This window comes from Oncorhynchus nerka, linkage group LG13 (assembly GCF_034236695.1).
Source record: "Oncorhynchus nerka isolate Pitt River linkage group LG13, Oner_Uvic_2.0, whole genome shotgun sequence".
Lineage (NCBI taxonomy): Eukaryota > Metazoa > Chordata > Actinopteri > Salmoniformes > Salmonidae > Oncorhynchus > Oncorhynchus nerka.
In genome coordinates, this window is record NC_088408.1 from 27112434 (window position 1) to 27129594 (window position 17161).

General features: G+C 45.6%; 1 protein-coding gene across 6 annotated transcripts in view; it reads right to left on the reverse strand.

The window, feature by feature from the left end:
• The window catches only part of utrn (utrophin), a 407872-nt gene that overhangs the window by 127691 nt on the left and 263020 nt on the right, over nucleotides 1–17161 (reverse strand). For all 6 annotated transcript variants that reach the window (XM_065026301.1, XM_065026305.1, XM_065026302.1 and 3 more), the window contains one exon: nucleotides 8949–9105. In XM_065026301.1, coding sequence (XP_064882373.1) covers nucleotides 8949–9105 — 157 coding nt within the window. The remainder of the gene's footprint in view (nucleotides 1–8948; nucleotides 9106–17161) is intronic.

Below are 17161 nucleotides of genomic sequence, written 5' to 3' on the forward strand. Positions count from 1 at the left end.
TCCCCTGTCTCCTTCCCTCTGTCCCTCCCTCTCTCTCCCATCCCAACTCCCCTGTCTCCTTCCCTCTGTCCCTCCCTCTCTCTCCCATCCCAACTCCCGTCTCCTTCCCTCTGTCCCTCTCTCTCCCATCCCAACTCATGTCTCCTTCCCTCTGTCCCTCTCTCTCCCATCCCAACTCCCCTGTCTCCTTCCCTCTGTCCCTCCCTCTCTCTCCCATCCCAACTCCCGTCTCCTTCCCTCTGTCCCTCTCTCCCATCCCAACTCCCCTGTCTCCTTCCCTCTGTCCCTCTCTCTCCCATCCCAACTCCCCTGTCTCCTTCCCCATCTCTCTCTCTCTCCCATCCCATCTCCTTCCATCGGTCCCTCTCTCTCCCATCCCAACTCCCATGTCTCCTTCCCTGTCTCTCTCTCCCATCTCATTCCCTATGTCCCTCTCTCTCCCATCTCCTTCCATCTGTCCCTCTCTCTCCCATCCCAACTCCCATGTCTCCTTCCCTGTCTCTCTCTCCCATCTCATTCCCTCTGTCCCTCTCTCTCCCATCCCAACTCTCCCATCTCCTTCCCCGTCTCTCTCTCCCATCTCCTTCCCCGTCTCTCTCTCCCATCTCATTCATTACATTTACATTTAAGTCATTTAGCAGACGCTCTTATCCAGAGCGACTTACAAATTGGTGCATTCCCTCTGTCCCTTTCTCCCATCCCAACTCCCCTGTCTCCTTCCCCGTCTCTCTCTCCCATCCCACCTCCCGTCTCCTTCCCTCTGTCCCTCTCACTCCCATCTCCTTCCCTGTCTCTCTCTCCCATCCCACCTCCCGTCTCCTTCCCTCTGTCCCTCTCACTCCCATCTCCTTCCCTGTCTCTCTCTCCCATCCCACCTCCCGTCTCCTTCCCTCTGTCCCTCTCACTCCCATTCCAACTCCCATCTCCTTCCCTGTCTCTCTCTCCCATTCCAACTCCCATCTCCTTCCCTGTCTCTCTCTCCCATTCCAACTCCCATCTCCTTCCCTGTCTCTCTCTCCCATTCCAACTCCCATCTCCTTCCCTGTCTCTCTCTCCCATTCCAACTCCCATCTCCTTCCCTGTCTCTCTCTCCCATTCCAACTCCCATCTCCTTCCCTGTCTCTCTCTCCCATTCCAACTCCCATCTCCTTCCCTGTCTCTCTCTCCCATCCCAACTCCCATCTCCTTCCCTGTCTCTCTCTCCCATCCCAACTCCTGTCTCCTTCCTGTCTCTCTCTCCCATCCCAACTCCCATCTCCTTCCCTGTCTCTCTCTCCCATTCCAACTCCACTGTCTCCTTCCCCGTCTCTCTCTCCCATCCCAACTCCTGTCTCCTTCCTGTCTCTCTCTCCCATTCCAACTCCACTGTCTCCTTCCCCGTCTCTCTCTCCCATTCCAAATCCACTGTCTCCTTCCCCGTCTCTCTCTCCCATTCCAACTCCACTGTCTCTGTCCCACTGTCCCTTTCTCTACTTAATTCCCACATCCCTTTCTTTTGGTCCAATATCCTTTTTCTTATGGTACTGTCTCCTCAAAGTATTCTAATGTATCTCTTTCTCATCTCACCCTCCCTTTCCCCCTCTCCTTCTGTATGTCTTTCTACCTCTCTACCTCCCACTCCTTCTCTCCCCCACCCCCTCTCTGCTACTATAAATGACAGCCTGTTCTCAGACCTCACTTAAGAAGCAGCTAAATGCCATTAAACTGCTTGGCTCTGCTCTACCTTCAGCTCTGCCTCAGCCCCTCCGAGGTTACAAACAATCTGCTTTTGTCGTGCTGCCGAGTCATGTGGTTTTTCTCGTGTGGAATGAAAAAGAGAGGAGAGAAAAAAGAGGTTTGTGTTTGATAAGTGCTGTTTTAAACCGCTGCCTTTTGAGCCTCATTTGGTTTACGAGCCCACAAGGGAGCGAGCAGACGGTTCAAGTAGGAGTCAGTGTGACTTGAAGCGTTAAAATGCTAACTCTGGAATACATGTGACAGAACTCCATGGGTGGCTCTGCAAAGCGGTTTCTCCTCACAATGTTTATGCAGTATTGGAGGTGTTAGGATCGACATCTGGAAGGCATCTTCATCCAAACTGAGGCTACTTCTCTACCTACTCTGGCCTCAAAGGCAGAAAAATACCCTACAAAACTGTAAGACATGAAACTTGAGAATTGGCTTCGCTAAGTAAAACAAAATGAAAGCCAACCAACACAGTGAAGAACTGTGCAGTTATTCAGCCCAATCCAGATAGATATGAACTCCTAACCACTACAAGAGGCTGTCTAAAGTTAAATAAGGAGAAATAAACAGTCAATGATAAGTAATTATTCACATAAATTCAAAGTCAGAAAGTCTCTCTCCGTTCTTTCTCTCTCGCTCTTTGAGTCTCTCGCTCCGTTTCTCTCTCTTTGTTCCTTTCTTTCTCTCTCCCTCTCTCGCTCTGTTTCTCTCTCTTTGTTTCTTTCTCTCTCCCTCTCTCGCTCTGTTTCTCTCTCTCTCTGGGGGAGATAACGTTGTGACGACGCAGCAGTCCATTTCAGTTTCCTTTACAACCTGCCCATCCAGGTAAATGGTGCTAATCGATCACACAGACAGTGTGATTAAACTAGCTTAGCGTAGCCACTCTGATGATAGTAGCTTTAACTTTGGCTCAGTGATGTCATTAGCTAGCTTACCATAGGCAGTGTAAATATGTTAGCTTGGCTTAGCCTCTTGACTGACACTAATATTATCAAAATGAGGACAACACTCTTAAAACCAAGCCTCCACAAACAGTGAGTTGATGAAATCCTTCTAAACGAGTAAATAACAGACAAACACTCCTAATCACTCCTTTGTTTTATTTTCTTATTTTTCCACTTGAATTATATATTCACATAATCCTAAGTACTTTTTAAATACGCAACATATTGTGGTGACTTCTCCCCACACTGAAAAGACAACTGTTGCATGGAGATAAAAGTCGAGGGAGTGATTAAAAATGGCTACAAGTGCTCTCTTCTCCTTCTCTCTCCTTGAGGAGTTGAATCAGTGGGCTGCTAACGCAGGCCTTTTATTGGATCAGTCAACGTTATGGCCATATCAGAAACAAAAACACAGACACAATCCATACACTTACTGGAGGAGAAGGGCACTTTCAGGCAACGCTCATCTCCGGAATAACAAAATGTCTTCCTTTCCCCCTTTCACTTGTTTACATGAATCTAACCGTAGTGAAAACAAATAGGAGGAGAACTGATGTTGTTGACTTGGTGATATAAGGATAGATATACTCCAATAAAGAGATGAGTTTCCAGCCCTCTACCTCTCTTCACTCCCTACTGAGTCCTGCGCTCTTCATCACGATCTCTCTCCGCGTCCTCCTCTGCTCATTTGCCTGTGTCTCCATCAAATTCATCCTTCTCTCGATCTCTCCCATCTCTCTTCCTTTCCATCACTCTCTCTGTCTCCTTCATTTCTGGGACTGTCATTTCATCATCACTTTCCTCCTCTCCCTCACGCTCTGCTCCAGCCCTCCTATATCTTCCTCTTGATTCATTTAGGTGGCTTAGCTTACCTTCTCTCTTTCTTTCCTTTCAGACACCGGAACCTTCCTCAGCCTCACATCAGACCATTTCTATATCCCCATGCATATATGTATGTATTTCTCCCCTCATCCAGACCATCCAGCTAGTGTGCGTGTGTGTAATGGACTGTGACGTGTTCAAAGGGCCGGTGCTTGGTACTGTTCTGCCCCAGGTCGCTCTCTCAGGCTCTGCGGGAACTCAAAGCCAATCTAGTAAGAAAGACCTGAGGTCAAAATGAAAAGTGATCCTTTTCACTTTCAACTACTTCATTCTATTAACCACTATGTCTGTGAGTGCCCCACAGCCTGAGAGAGACCGAGAGAGAGGGAGAGAGAGAAGGGGAGAGAGAGAGAGAGACCGAGAGAGAGGGAGAGAGGGGGAGAGATAGAGGGGAGAGAGAGAGAGAGAGAGAGAGAGAGAGAGAGAGAGGGGAGAGAGAAGGGAGAGAGAGAGAGAGAGAGAGAGAGAGAGAGAGAGAGAGAGGGAGAGAAGGGGGAGAGGGCGAGAGAAAAGGGGAGAGAGGGCGAGGCGAGAGAGAAGGGGAGAGAGGGCGAGGGCGAGAGAGAGAGAGAGAAGGGGAGAGAGAGAAGGGAGATGAGAGAAAGAGAGAGAGAGAAGGGAGAGAGAGAGAGAGAGAGAGAGAGGGTGAGAGAGAAGGGAGATGAGAGAGAGAGGGGGAGAGAGAAGGGGGAGATGAGAGAGAGAGGGAGAGAAGGGGGAGAGGGCGAGAGAGAAGGGGAGATGAGAGAGAGAGGGAGAGGAGGGGGAGAGGGAGAGAGAGAAGGGGAGAGAGAGGGCGAGGCGAGAGAGAAGGGGAGAGAGGGCGAGGGCGAGAGAGAAGGGGAGAGAGGGCGAGGGCGAGAGAGAAGGGGAGAGAGGGCGAGGGGAGAGAGAAGGGAGAGAGAGGGCGAGAGCGAGAGAGAGAGAGAGAGAGAGAGAGAGAGAAGGGGAGAGAGAGAAGGGGGAGAGATAGAGAAAGAGAGAGAGAGGGAAAGAGAGAAGGGGAGATGAGAGAAAGAGAGAGAGAGGGGGAGGGAGAGAGAGAGGAGAGAGAGAGGGTGAGGGAGAGAGAGAAGGAGAGGGTGAGGGAGAGAGAAGGGGAGATGAGAGAGAGAGGGAGAGAGAAGGGGGAGAGGGGCGAGAGAGAAGGGGAGAGAGGGCGAGAGAGAGAGAGAGAGGGGAGAGATGGAGAGAGAGAGAAAGAGAGAGGGGAGAGAGAAGGGGAGAGAGAGAGAGAGAGGGGAGAGAGAGAGAGAGAGAGAGAGAGAGAGAAGGGAGACGAGAGAGAGGGAGAGAAGGGGGAGAGGGCGAGAGAAGGGGAGAGAGGGCGAGGGCGAGAGAGAGAGAGAAGGGGAGAGAGGGAGAAAGAGAGAGAGGGAGGAGAGAGAGAGAGGGAGAGAGAGAAGGGGAGATGAGAGAAAGAGAGAGAGAGAAGGGGGAGAGAGAGAGAGAGAGAGAGAGAGAGGGTGAGAGAGAAGGGGAGATGAGAGAGAGAGGGAGGGAGAGAAGGGGGAGATGAGAGAGAGAGGGAGAGAAGGGGAGAGGGCGAGAGAGAGGGGAGAGAGGGTGAGAGAGAAGGGGAGAGAGGGCGAGGCGAGAGAGAAGGGAGAGAGGGCGAGGGCGAGAGAGAAGGGGAGAGAGGGCGAGGGCGAGAGAGAGAGAGAGAGAGAGGGAGAGAGAGAAGGGGAGATGAGAGAGAGAGGGAGAGGAGGGGGAGGAGGGCGAGAGAGAAGGGGAGAGAGGGCGAGGGGAGAGAGAGAGAGAGAGAGAAGGGGCGAGAGAGAGAAAGAGAGAGAAGGGGGAGAGATAGAGAAAGAGAGAGAGGGAAAGAGAAGGGGAGATGAGAGAAAGAGAGAGAGAGAAGGGGAGAGAGAGAGAGACCGAGAGAGAGGGAGAGAGAGAGAGGGAGAGAGAGAAAGAGAGAGAGAGAAGGGGAGAGAGAGAGAGAGACTGAGAGAGAGGAGAGAGAGAGAGAGAGCGAGAGGGGGAGAGAGAGAGCGAGAGAGAGAGAGAGAGAGAAGAGAGAGAGAGAAGAGAGGGTGAGGGAGAGAGAGAAGGGGAGATGAGAGAGAGAGGGAGAGAAGGGGGGAGAGGGTGAGAGAGAAGGGGAGAGAGGGTGAGGGCGAGAGATAAGGGGAGAGAGGGCGAGGGCGAGAGAGAGAAAGAGAGAGAAGGGGCGAGAGAGAGAAAGAGAGAGAAGGGGAGAGAGGGAGAGAGAGAGAAGGGGAGAGAGGGAGAGAGAAAGAGAGAGAAGGAGAGAGAGAGAAGGGGAGAGAAGGAGAGAGAGAGAAGGGGAGAGAGGGAGAGGGAGAAGGGGAGAGACAGAGAAAGTGGGGGAGAGAGAGTTGTGTGTGTAAAAGTCAGATAGAAACAGAGTAAGAAAGAGGAAATGACAGAGAGAGGGAGAGAACGAGGGAGAATAGGATAGACAGAGAAATATTGAATATTGTGCCTTTTTGAGCCGCACCATGTTTTCTAAAGACTGTCTGACCAAGCTGTCGTCCTCTCTACTCTGTCATCACCATTCACTGTAACCATACCCTGTCCCATAATATAACAGGCAAACACACACACACGCGCACACACACATAGTGTGTAGTTACACCGCCGTGGAAATGTGTGTGTACTCTCCAGGCATTTGTGTGAATGAAATAATAGCCTTCTGAACAAAATGGAGAACAAGGCCAGAGAAACACGTTACTATGTCAACAGCAACGACAGCAGCAACGACTGCAGCAACGACAGCAGCTGCAGACAAACAGCCAGGCTTAACCCTGACCAGAGGCTGAATCACAACTAGGGAGGGTAATTATGTATAGTAACCACATCGCTAAATACTAAAGAACCACTACCTTTGTTACGTTTACCATATTGTAGTGGTTATAGTTCTGGTTTTGTTTATAATGGAGGGTGTCATTTTGGCTACAGGGGTTGTGGCTATGGTCGTATTGACTGTGGTTCATGATACTGACAGTGCAGGTTGTATTCATCATGGTACCGACAGGGCAGAGGTTGTATTCATCATGGTACTGACAGGGCAGAGGTTGTATTCATCATGGTACTGACTGTGATACTGACAGGGCAGAGGTTGTATTCATCATGGTACTGACTGTGATACTGACAGGGCAGAGGTTGTATTCATCATGGTACTGACAGGGCAGAGGTTGTATTTATCATGATACTGACAGGGCAGAGGTTGTATTCATCATGGTACTGACAGGGCAGAGGTTGTATTCATCATGATACTGACAGGGCAGAGGTTGTATTCATCATGGTACTGACAGAGCAGAGGTTGTATTCATCATGGTACTGACAGGGCAGAGGTTGTATTCATCATGATACTGACAGTGCAGAGGTTCTATTCATCATGGTACTGACAGGGCAGAGGTTGTATTCATCATGGTACTGACTGTAATACTGACAGGGCAGAGGTTGTATTCATCATGGTACTGACAGGGCAGAGGTTGTATTCATCATGATACTGACAGTGCAGAGGTTGTATTCATCATGATACTGACAGGGCAGAGGTTGTATTCATCATGGTACTGACAGGGCAGAGGTTGTATTCATCATGATACTGACAGGGCAGAGGTTGTATCCATCATGGTACTGACAGGGCAGAGGTTGTATTCATCATGGTACTGACAGGGCAGAGGTTGTATTCATCATGATACTGACAGGGCAGAGGTTGTATTCATCATGATACTGACTGTGATACTGACAGGGCAGAGGTTGTATTCATCATGGTACTGACAGTGCAGAGGTTGTATTCATCATGGTACTGACAGGGCAGAGGTTGTATTCATCATGATACTGACAGGGCAGAGGTTGTATTCATCATGGTACTGACAGGGCAGAGGTTGTATTCATCATGATACTGACAGGGCAGAGGTTGTATCCATCATGGTACTGACAGGGCAGAGGTTGTATTCATCATGGTACTGACAGGGCAGAGGTTGTATTCATCATGATACTGACAGGGCAGAGGTTGTATTCATCATGATACTGACTGTGATACTGACAGGGCAGAGGTTGTATTCATCATGGTACTGACAGTGCAGAGGTTGTATTCATCATGGTACTGACAGGGCAGAGGTTGTATTCATCATGATACTGACAGGGCAGAGGTTGTATTCATCATGATACTGACTGTGATACTGACAGGGCAGAGGTTGTATTCATCATGATACTGACAGGGCAGAGGTTGTATTCATCATGGTACTGACAGGGCAGAGGTTGTATTCATCATGGTACTGACTGTGATACTGACAGGGCAGAGGTTGTATCCATCATGGTACTGACAGGGCAGAGGTTGTATTCATCATGATACTGACAGTGCAGAGGTTGTATTCATCATGGTACTGACAGGGCAGAGGTTGTATTCATCATGATACTGACAGGGCAGAGGTTGTATTCATCATGATACTGACTGTGCAGGTTGTATTCATCATGATACTGACAGTGCAGAGGTTGTATTCATCATGGTACTGACAGGGCAGAGGTTGTATTCATCATGATACTGACAGTGCAGAGGTTGTATTCATCATGGTACTGACAGGGCAGAGGTTGTATTCATCATGATACTGACAGGGCAGAGGTTGTATTCATCACGATACTGACTGTGATACTGACAGGGCAGAGGTTGTATTCATCATGGTACTGACTGTGATACTGACAGGGCAGAGGTTGTATTCATCATAATACTGACTGTGATACTGACAGGGCAGAGGTTGTATTCATCATGATACTGACTGTGATACTGACAGGGCAGAGGTTGTATTCATCATGGTACTGACAGTGCAGAGGTTGTATTCATCATGATACTGACTGTGATACTGACAGGGCAGAGGTTGTATTCATCATGGTACTGACAGTGCAGAGGTTGTATTCATCATGATACTGACTGTGATACTGACAGGGCAGAGGTTGTATTCATCATACTGACAGGGCAGAGGTTGTATTCATCATGGTACTGACAGGGCAGAGGTTGTATTCATCATGGTACTGACTGTGATACTGACAGTGCAGAGGTTGTATTCATCAGGGTACTGACAGGGCAGAGGTTGTATTCATCATGGTACTGACAGGGCAGAGGTTGTATTCATCATGATACTGACTGTGATACTGACAGGGCAGAGGTTGTATTCATCATGGTACTGACAGGGCAGAGGTTGTATTCATCATGGTACTGACAGGGCAGAGGTTGTATTCATCATGGTACTGACAGGGCAGAGGTTGTATTCATCATGGTACTGACAGGGCAGAGGTTGTATTCATCAGGGTACTGACAGGGCAGAGGTTGTATTCATCAGGGTACTGACAGGGCAGAGGTTGTATTCATCAGGGTACTGACTGTGATACTGACAGGGCAGAGATTATATTCATCATGGTACTGACCGTGCAGTGGTTGTGTTGCTGCAGCAGGGTGGGGACATCTCCTCCTATGGGCATCTGTTTGGCCAGGTCCTCATCCTTCAGACAGATCCACCTCCACAGCTCCTCCAGCAGGCTCAGCAGACGACTCCAACGCTCCGCACTCGCCTCCAGGTGAGCCCTGGAAACACATGGTCATTACATAGTAACATTACGGTTACAACCAGGGTTGGGTCATTACATAGTAACATTACAGTTACAACCAGGGTTGGGTCATTACATAGTAACATTACAGTTACAACCAGGGTTGGGTCATTACATAGTAACCAGGGTTGGGTCATTACATAGTAACATTACAGTTACAACCAGGGTTGGGTCATTACATAGTAACATTACAGTTACAATCAGGGTTGGGTCATTACATAGTAACATTACAGTTACAACCAGGGTTGGGTCATTACATAGTAACATTACAGTTACAACCAGGGTTGGGTCATAACATAGTAACATTACAGGTACAACCAGGGTTGGGTCATTACATAGTAACATTACAGGTACAACCAGGGTTGGGTCATAACATAGTGTCATAACATAGTAACATTACAGGTACAACCAGGGTTGGGTCATAACATAGTAACATTACGGTTACAACCAGGGTTGGGTCATAACATAGTAACATTACAGTTACAACCAGGGTTGGGTCATTACATAGTAACATTACGGTTACAACCAGGGTTGGGTCATAACATAGTAACATTACAGGTACAACCAGGGTTGGGTCATTACAGGTACAACCAGGGTTGGGTCATTACATAGTAACAGTACAGTTACAACCAGGTTTGGGTCATTACATAGTAACATTACAGTTCCAACCAGGGTTGGGTCATTACATAGTAACATTACGGTTACAACCAGGGTTGGGTCATAACATAGTAACATTACAGTTACAGCCAGGGTTGGGTGATAACATAGTAACATTACAGGTACAACCAGGGTTGGGTCATAACATAGAAACATTATGGTTACAACCAGGGTTGGGTCATAACATAGTAACATTACAGTTACAGCCAGGGTTGGGTCATAACATAGTAACATTACAGTTCCAACCAGGGTTGGGTCATTACATAGTAACATTACGGTTACAACCAGGGTTGGGTCATAACATAGAAACATTACAGTTACAGCCAGGGTTGGGTCATAACATAGTAACATTACGGTTACAACCAGGGTTGGGTCATAACATAGAAACATTACAGTTACAACCAGGGTTGGGTCATAACATAGTAACATTACGGTTACAACCAGGGTTGGGTCATAACATAGTAACATTACAGGTACAACCAGGGTTGGGTCATTACAGGTACAACCAGGGTTGGTCATTACATAGTAACATTACGGTTACAGCCAGGGTTGGGTCATTACATAGTAACATTACAGTTACAACCAGGGTTGGGTCATAACATAGTAACATTACAATTACAACCAGGGTTGGGTCATAACATAGTAACATTACAGTTACAACCAGGGTTGGGTCATTGCATAGTAACATTACAGTTACAGCCAGGGTTGGGTCATTACATAGTAACATTACAGTTACAGCCAGGGTTGGGTCATTACATAGTAACATTACAGTTACAACCAGGGTTGGGTCATTGCATAGTAACATTACAATTACAACCAGGGTTGGGTCATTGCATAGTAACATTACAGTTACAGCCAGGGTTGGGTCATAACATAGTAACATTACAGTTACAACCAGGGTTGGGTCATAACATAGTAACATTACAGGTACAACCAGGGTTGGGTCATTACAGGTACAATCAGGGTTGGGTCATGACATAGTAACATTACGGTTACAGCCAGGGTTGGGTCATTGCATAGTAACATTACAGTTACAGCCAGGGTTGGGTCATAACATAGTAACATTACAGTTACAACCAGGGTTGGGTCATTACATAGTAACATTACGGTTACAACCAGAGTTGGGTCATTACATAGTAACATTACGGTTACAACCAGGGTTGGGTCATTACATAGTAACATTACAGTTACAACCAGGGTTGGGTCATTACATAGTAACATTACAGTTACAATCAGGGTTGGGTCATTACATAGTAACATTACAGTTACAACCAGGGTTGGGTCATTACATAGTAACATTACAGTTACAACCAGGGTTGGGTCATAACATAGTAACATTACAGGTACAACCAGGGTTGGGTCATTACATAGTAACATTACAGGTACAACCAGGGTTGGGTCATAACATAGTAACATTACAGTTACAACCAGGTTTGGGTCATAACATAGTAACATTACAGGTACAACCAGGGTTGGGTCATAACATAGTAACATTACGGTTACAACCAGGGTTGGGTCATAACATAGTAACATTACAGTTACAACCAGGGTTGGGTCATTACATAGTAACATTACGGTTACAACCAGGGTTGGGTCATAACATAGTAACATTACAGGTACAACCAGGGTTGGGTCATTACAGGTACAACCAGGGTTGGGTCATTACATAGTAACAGTACAGTTACAACCAGGTTTGGGTCATTACATAGTAACATTACAGTTCCAACCAGGGTTGGGTCATTACATAGTAACATTACGGTTACAACCAGGGTTGGGTCATAACATAGTAACATTACAGTTACAGCCAGGGTTGGGTGATAACATAGTAACATTACAGGTACAACCAGGGTTGGGTCATAACATAGAAACATTATGGTTACAACCAGGGTTGGGTCATAACATAGTAACATTACAGTTACAGCCAGGGTTGGGTCATAACATAGTAACATTACAGTTCCAACCAGGGTTGGGTCATTACATAGTAACATTACGGTTACAACCAGGGTTGGGTCATAACATAGAAACATTACAGTTACAGCCAGGGTTGGGTCATAACATAGTAACATTACGGTTACAACCAGGGTTGGGTCATAACATAGAAACATTACAGTTACAACCAGGGTTGGGTCATAACATAGTAACATTACGGTTACAACCAGGGTTGGGTCATAACATAGTAACATTACAGGTACAACCAGGGTTGGGTCATTACAGGTACAACCAGGGTTGGTCATTACATAGTAACATTACGGTTACAGCCAGGGTTGGGTCATTACATAGTAACATTACAGTTACAACCAGGGTTGGGTCATAACATAGTAACATTACAATTACAACCAGGGTTGGGTCATAACATAGTAACATTACAGTTACAACCAGGGTTGGGTCATTGCATAGTAACATTACAGTTACAGCCAGGGTTGGGTCATTACATAGTAACATTACAGTTACAGCCAGGGTTGGGTCATTACATAGTAACATTACAGTTACAACCAGGGTTGGGTCATTGCATAGTAACATTACAGTTACAGCCAGGGTTGGGTCATTGCATAGTAACATTACAATTACAACCAGGGTTGGGTCATTGCATAGTAACATTACAGTTACAGCCAGGGTTGGGTCATAACATAGTAACATTACAGTTACAACCAGGGTTGGGTCATAACATAGTAACATTACAGGTACAACCAGGGTTGGGTCATTACAGGTACAATCAGGGTTGGGTCATGACATAGTAACATTACGGTTACAGCCAGGGTTGGGTCATTGCATAGTAACATTACAGTTACAGCCAGGGTTGGGTCATAACATAGTAACATTACAGTTACAACCAGGGTTGGGTCATTACATAGTAACATTACAGTTACAACCAGGGTTGGGTCATAACATAGTAACATTACAGTTACAACCAGGGTTGGGTCATTACATAGTAACATTACAGTTACAACCAGGGTTGGGTCATTACATAGTAACATTACAGTTACAACCAGGGTTGGGTCATAACATAGTAACATTACAGTTACAACCAGGGTTGGGTCATAACATAGTAACATTACAGTTACAACCAGGGTTGGGTCATAACATAGTAACATTACAGTTACAACCAGGGTTGGGTCATTACATAGTAACATTACGGTTACAACCAGGGTTGGGTCACATGTAATCAAATTTAAAAAACGGTAACTGTTATGTAACCAGGAAAAATATTGTAATCAGATTACAGATAGTTTAGAAAAACTAGATGACTGCTTATTGAATTGGGAAAAAATACATTATGACACCTTTCTGTTTTCTCAATGACATTCAGATCAGCATTGAAAATGCTGTTCCACCTGAGTGAGTTTGACCACAAATCAGAGACCGCTGTGATGACACACCAAAGCGTTTAATGGATCATTTTTGTCTTCTTCTAATGCCTCTTAAAGGTAAAGTAATCCAAAAGTAAGTGAAAGTAACAAGATTACGTCACTGAGTTTGGGTAATCCAAAAGTTAAATGACTGATTACAATGTTGGACAGGTAACTAGTAACTGTAACGGATTAAATTTAGAAGGTAACCTACTGAACCCTGGTTACAATACGGTTAAAATGTCGACAATACAGTTAAAACATGGTTGACAAATGGTTATGACATGGTTACAAGACGGTTATGACATGTTTACAAGATGGTTATGACATGGTTACAAGATGGTTATGACATGGTTACAAGATGGTTATGACATGGTTATGACATGGTTACAAGATGGTTATGACATGGTTACAAGATGGTTGAAACATGGTTACAAGATGGTTATGACATGTTTACAATATGGTTATGACATGGTTAAAAGATGGTTATGACATGGTTACAAGACGGTTATGACATGGTTAAAAGATGGTTATGACATGGTTACAAGACGGTTATGACATGGTTAAAAGACGGTTATGACATGGTTAAAAGATGGTTATGACATGGTTACAAGACGGTTATGACATGGTTATGACATGGTTACAAGATGGTTATGACATGGTTACAAGACGGTTATGACATGGTTACAAGATGGTTATGACATGGTTACAAGACGGTTATGACATGGTTATGACATGGTTACAAGATGGTTATGACATGTTTACAATATGGTTATGACATGGTTACAAGATGGTTATGACATGTTTACAATATGGTTATGACATGGTTAAAAGATGGTTATGACATGGTTAAAATATGGTTATGACATGGTTACAAAATGGTTATGACATGGTTACAAGATGGTTATGACATGGTTACAAGATGGTTATGACATGGTTGAAACATGGTTACAAGATGGTTATGACATGGTTACAAGATGGTTATGACATGGTTGAAACATGGTTACAAGATGGTTATGACATGTTTACAAGATGGTTATGACATGTTTACAAGATGGTTATGACATGGTTGAAACATGGTTACGAGATGGTTATGACATGGTTACAATGTGGTTATGACATGGTTACAAAATGGTTATGACATGGTTACAAAATGGTTATGACATGGTTGAAACATGGTTACAACAGTTTCAAACATGACCATGATCAGGTCCATCACCATGTAAGCAGAAGGTTAAAGCAGTTATACATCTCCAGGTGGATACTAGGACAGAATAACATGGTTAGAATGGCGAGGTTGGGGTGGGTGTGTCAACCATTACAACTGGACATATTTCAAAGTGTCCAACATCTGGAAGCATTTAGACGAGGAAACAAGAGACTGAAAGTTACACAGAGAGTATCCTTCTCTTTAGGGCAGCCAAAACCAATTCTATGTGTGTGTGTGCGTGTGCCTGTGTGTAAATCCCCAAAAGTCATCACAAGGACAGTGAAACAAGAAACATTCTCCCTTGTGGGGACATTTCCCAGGTCCCCACAAAGACAAAGGCTATTTTAAGGGAAAATAATATTTTTAAATGGAAATCAATGTAAGGTCCCCACAAAGATAGTAAAATATATGGTGTGTGTGTGTGTGTTTGTAAATCAACGTGTGTGGTTATACAGCATAATGTGTATTATTATTCAGTGTGTGTTCTTAAATGCTTTGTTTTGACATTCTGAACATGATGTACAGCCGCACAGTCCCATAGCAGCTACTCTAATTATGCATGTCCAGTAATTAAGACATAATGAACCCTAAATAATACACACACGGCAGCACACACCCACCCTGATAACAGCTCAGCCTTAACCCTCTCCCATAGGGCAACACTGAGTACATGGTGTTGCAGTGTTTCTAACTAGTTTCACCTCTTCACCACAGCCCTCTCTTCCTCTTCACCATAACTCTCTCTTCCACTTCACCACAACCCGTTCTTCCTCTTCACCATAACTCTCTCTTCCTCTTCACCATAACTCTCTCTTCCTCTTCACCACAACCCTCTCTTCTTCTTCACCATAACTCTCTCTTCCTCTTCACCATAACTCTCTCTTCCTCTTCACCATAACTCTCTCTTCCTCTTCACCATAACTCTCTCTTCCTCTTCACCATAACTCTCTTTTCTTCTTCACCACAACCCTCTCTTCCGCTTCACAATCCTCTCTTCCTCTTCACAACCCTCTCAACAACCCTCTCTTCCTCTTCACAACCCTCTCTTCCTCTTCACAATACTCTCTTCCCCTTCACAACCCTCTCTTCCTCACCACAACCCTCTCTTCCTCACCACAACCCTCTCTTCCTCACCTCAACCCTCTCTTCCTCACCACAACCCTCTCTTCCCCTTCACAACCCTCTCTTCCCCTTCACAACCCTCTCTTCCTCACCACACCCTCTCTTCCACTTCACCACAACCCTCTCTTCCACTTCACCACAACCCTCTCTTCCACTTCACCACAACCCTCTCTTCCCCTTCACAACCCTCTCTTCCTCTTCACAACCCTCTCTTCCGCTTCACAACCCTCTCTTCCTCTTCACCACAACCCTCTCTTCCCCTTCACAACCCTCTCTTCCTCTTCACCACAACCCTCTCTTCCACTTCACCACAACCCTCTCTTCCCCTTCACAACCCTCTCTTCCACTTCACCACAACCCTCTCTTCCCCTTCACAACCCTCTCTTCCCCTTCACAGCCCTCTCTTCCCCTTCACAACCCTCTCTTCCCCTTCACAACCCTCTCTTCCTTTTCACAACCCTCTCTTCCTTTTCACAACCCTCTCTTCCTCACCACAACCCTCTCTTCCTCACCACAACCCTCTCTTCCTCACCACAACCCTCTCTTCCTCACCACAACCCTCTCTTCCACTTCACAACCCTCTCTTCCTCACCACAACCCTCTCTTCCTCACCACAACCCTCTCTTCCTCACCACAATCCTCTCTTCCTCACCACAACCCTCTCTTCCTCACCACAACCCTCTCTTCCTCACCACAACCCTCTCTTCCTCACCACAACCCTCTCTTCCTCACCTCAACCCTCTCTTCCTCACCACAACCCTCTCTTCCTCACCACAACCCTCTCTTCCTCACCACAACCCTCTCTTCCTCACCACAACCACCCATCTCTCTCTTTATTTATGCCAAGGTTGTGGCCGCTCCTCCACTGTCCAGGCCTTGTAGAGTTATGTGGCACAGTATTGGCTCAGTCAATGTCTCACAGAGGGCATATTTCATGTCCAAAGCAAAGCATACATGTTCTAGCTAGAGTTTATGGAATGGTTTCACGTACATAAATATTACACAACAAACCAGTCAGCATGGTTATGACATACACTCCCTTGCATATCTAAATGGGAATGATTATTGATTGTAATGCATTAGTCATGGTCAACTATAAATAAGAGAGTGTAGACCAGCACTGCAGTAGGTCCAGTGGATGCTTTAAAGTAACTGTCCAGTGTTTCCAGATTTATTTGTAATATTACCTAGAGTTAATTACAATGTGAGTCAAATAGTTCATTGACATTTTTGGGAAGGACAAACTATGTTAAAAATCAGCTTTTCTGTGTTGGAAACCCCAACCGCAGAATGATATGTGCACATACCCGTCATTAAAGATATTCATGCAAGTAGCCCACTGATTGGCCAGCTCATTCTCCTCAGGAGGACGGCAATCATCCTCTATGAGGAAATAGCAAGCATTGTTTTAAACTTTTATGCTTTGGCCACAAACGCGAGTATACGATGGGGCAACAACATTATTTGTGTATGAAAAGGTGAGATTTTCACTGGACAGTTATTTTAAAAGGAAAATACCACTCAAAGAATATCTTATGGCATTTGTTTCATTAGTCCACTGTTGACACAGTCCCAAAATGTCAATAATAAAGTTGTCTGTCTGGGTTGGCCCTCACACATTCCCTGAGTTGTGCCGTGGCGGAGATCTTTGTGGGCTATACTCGGCCTTGTCTCAGGATGGTAAGTTGGTGGTTGAA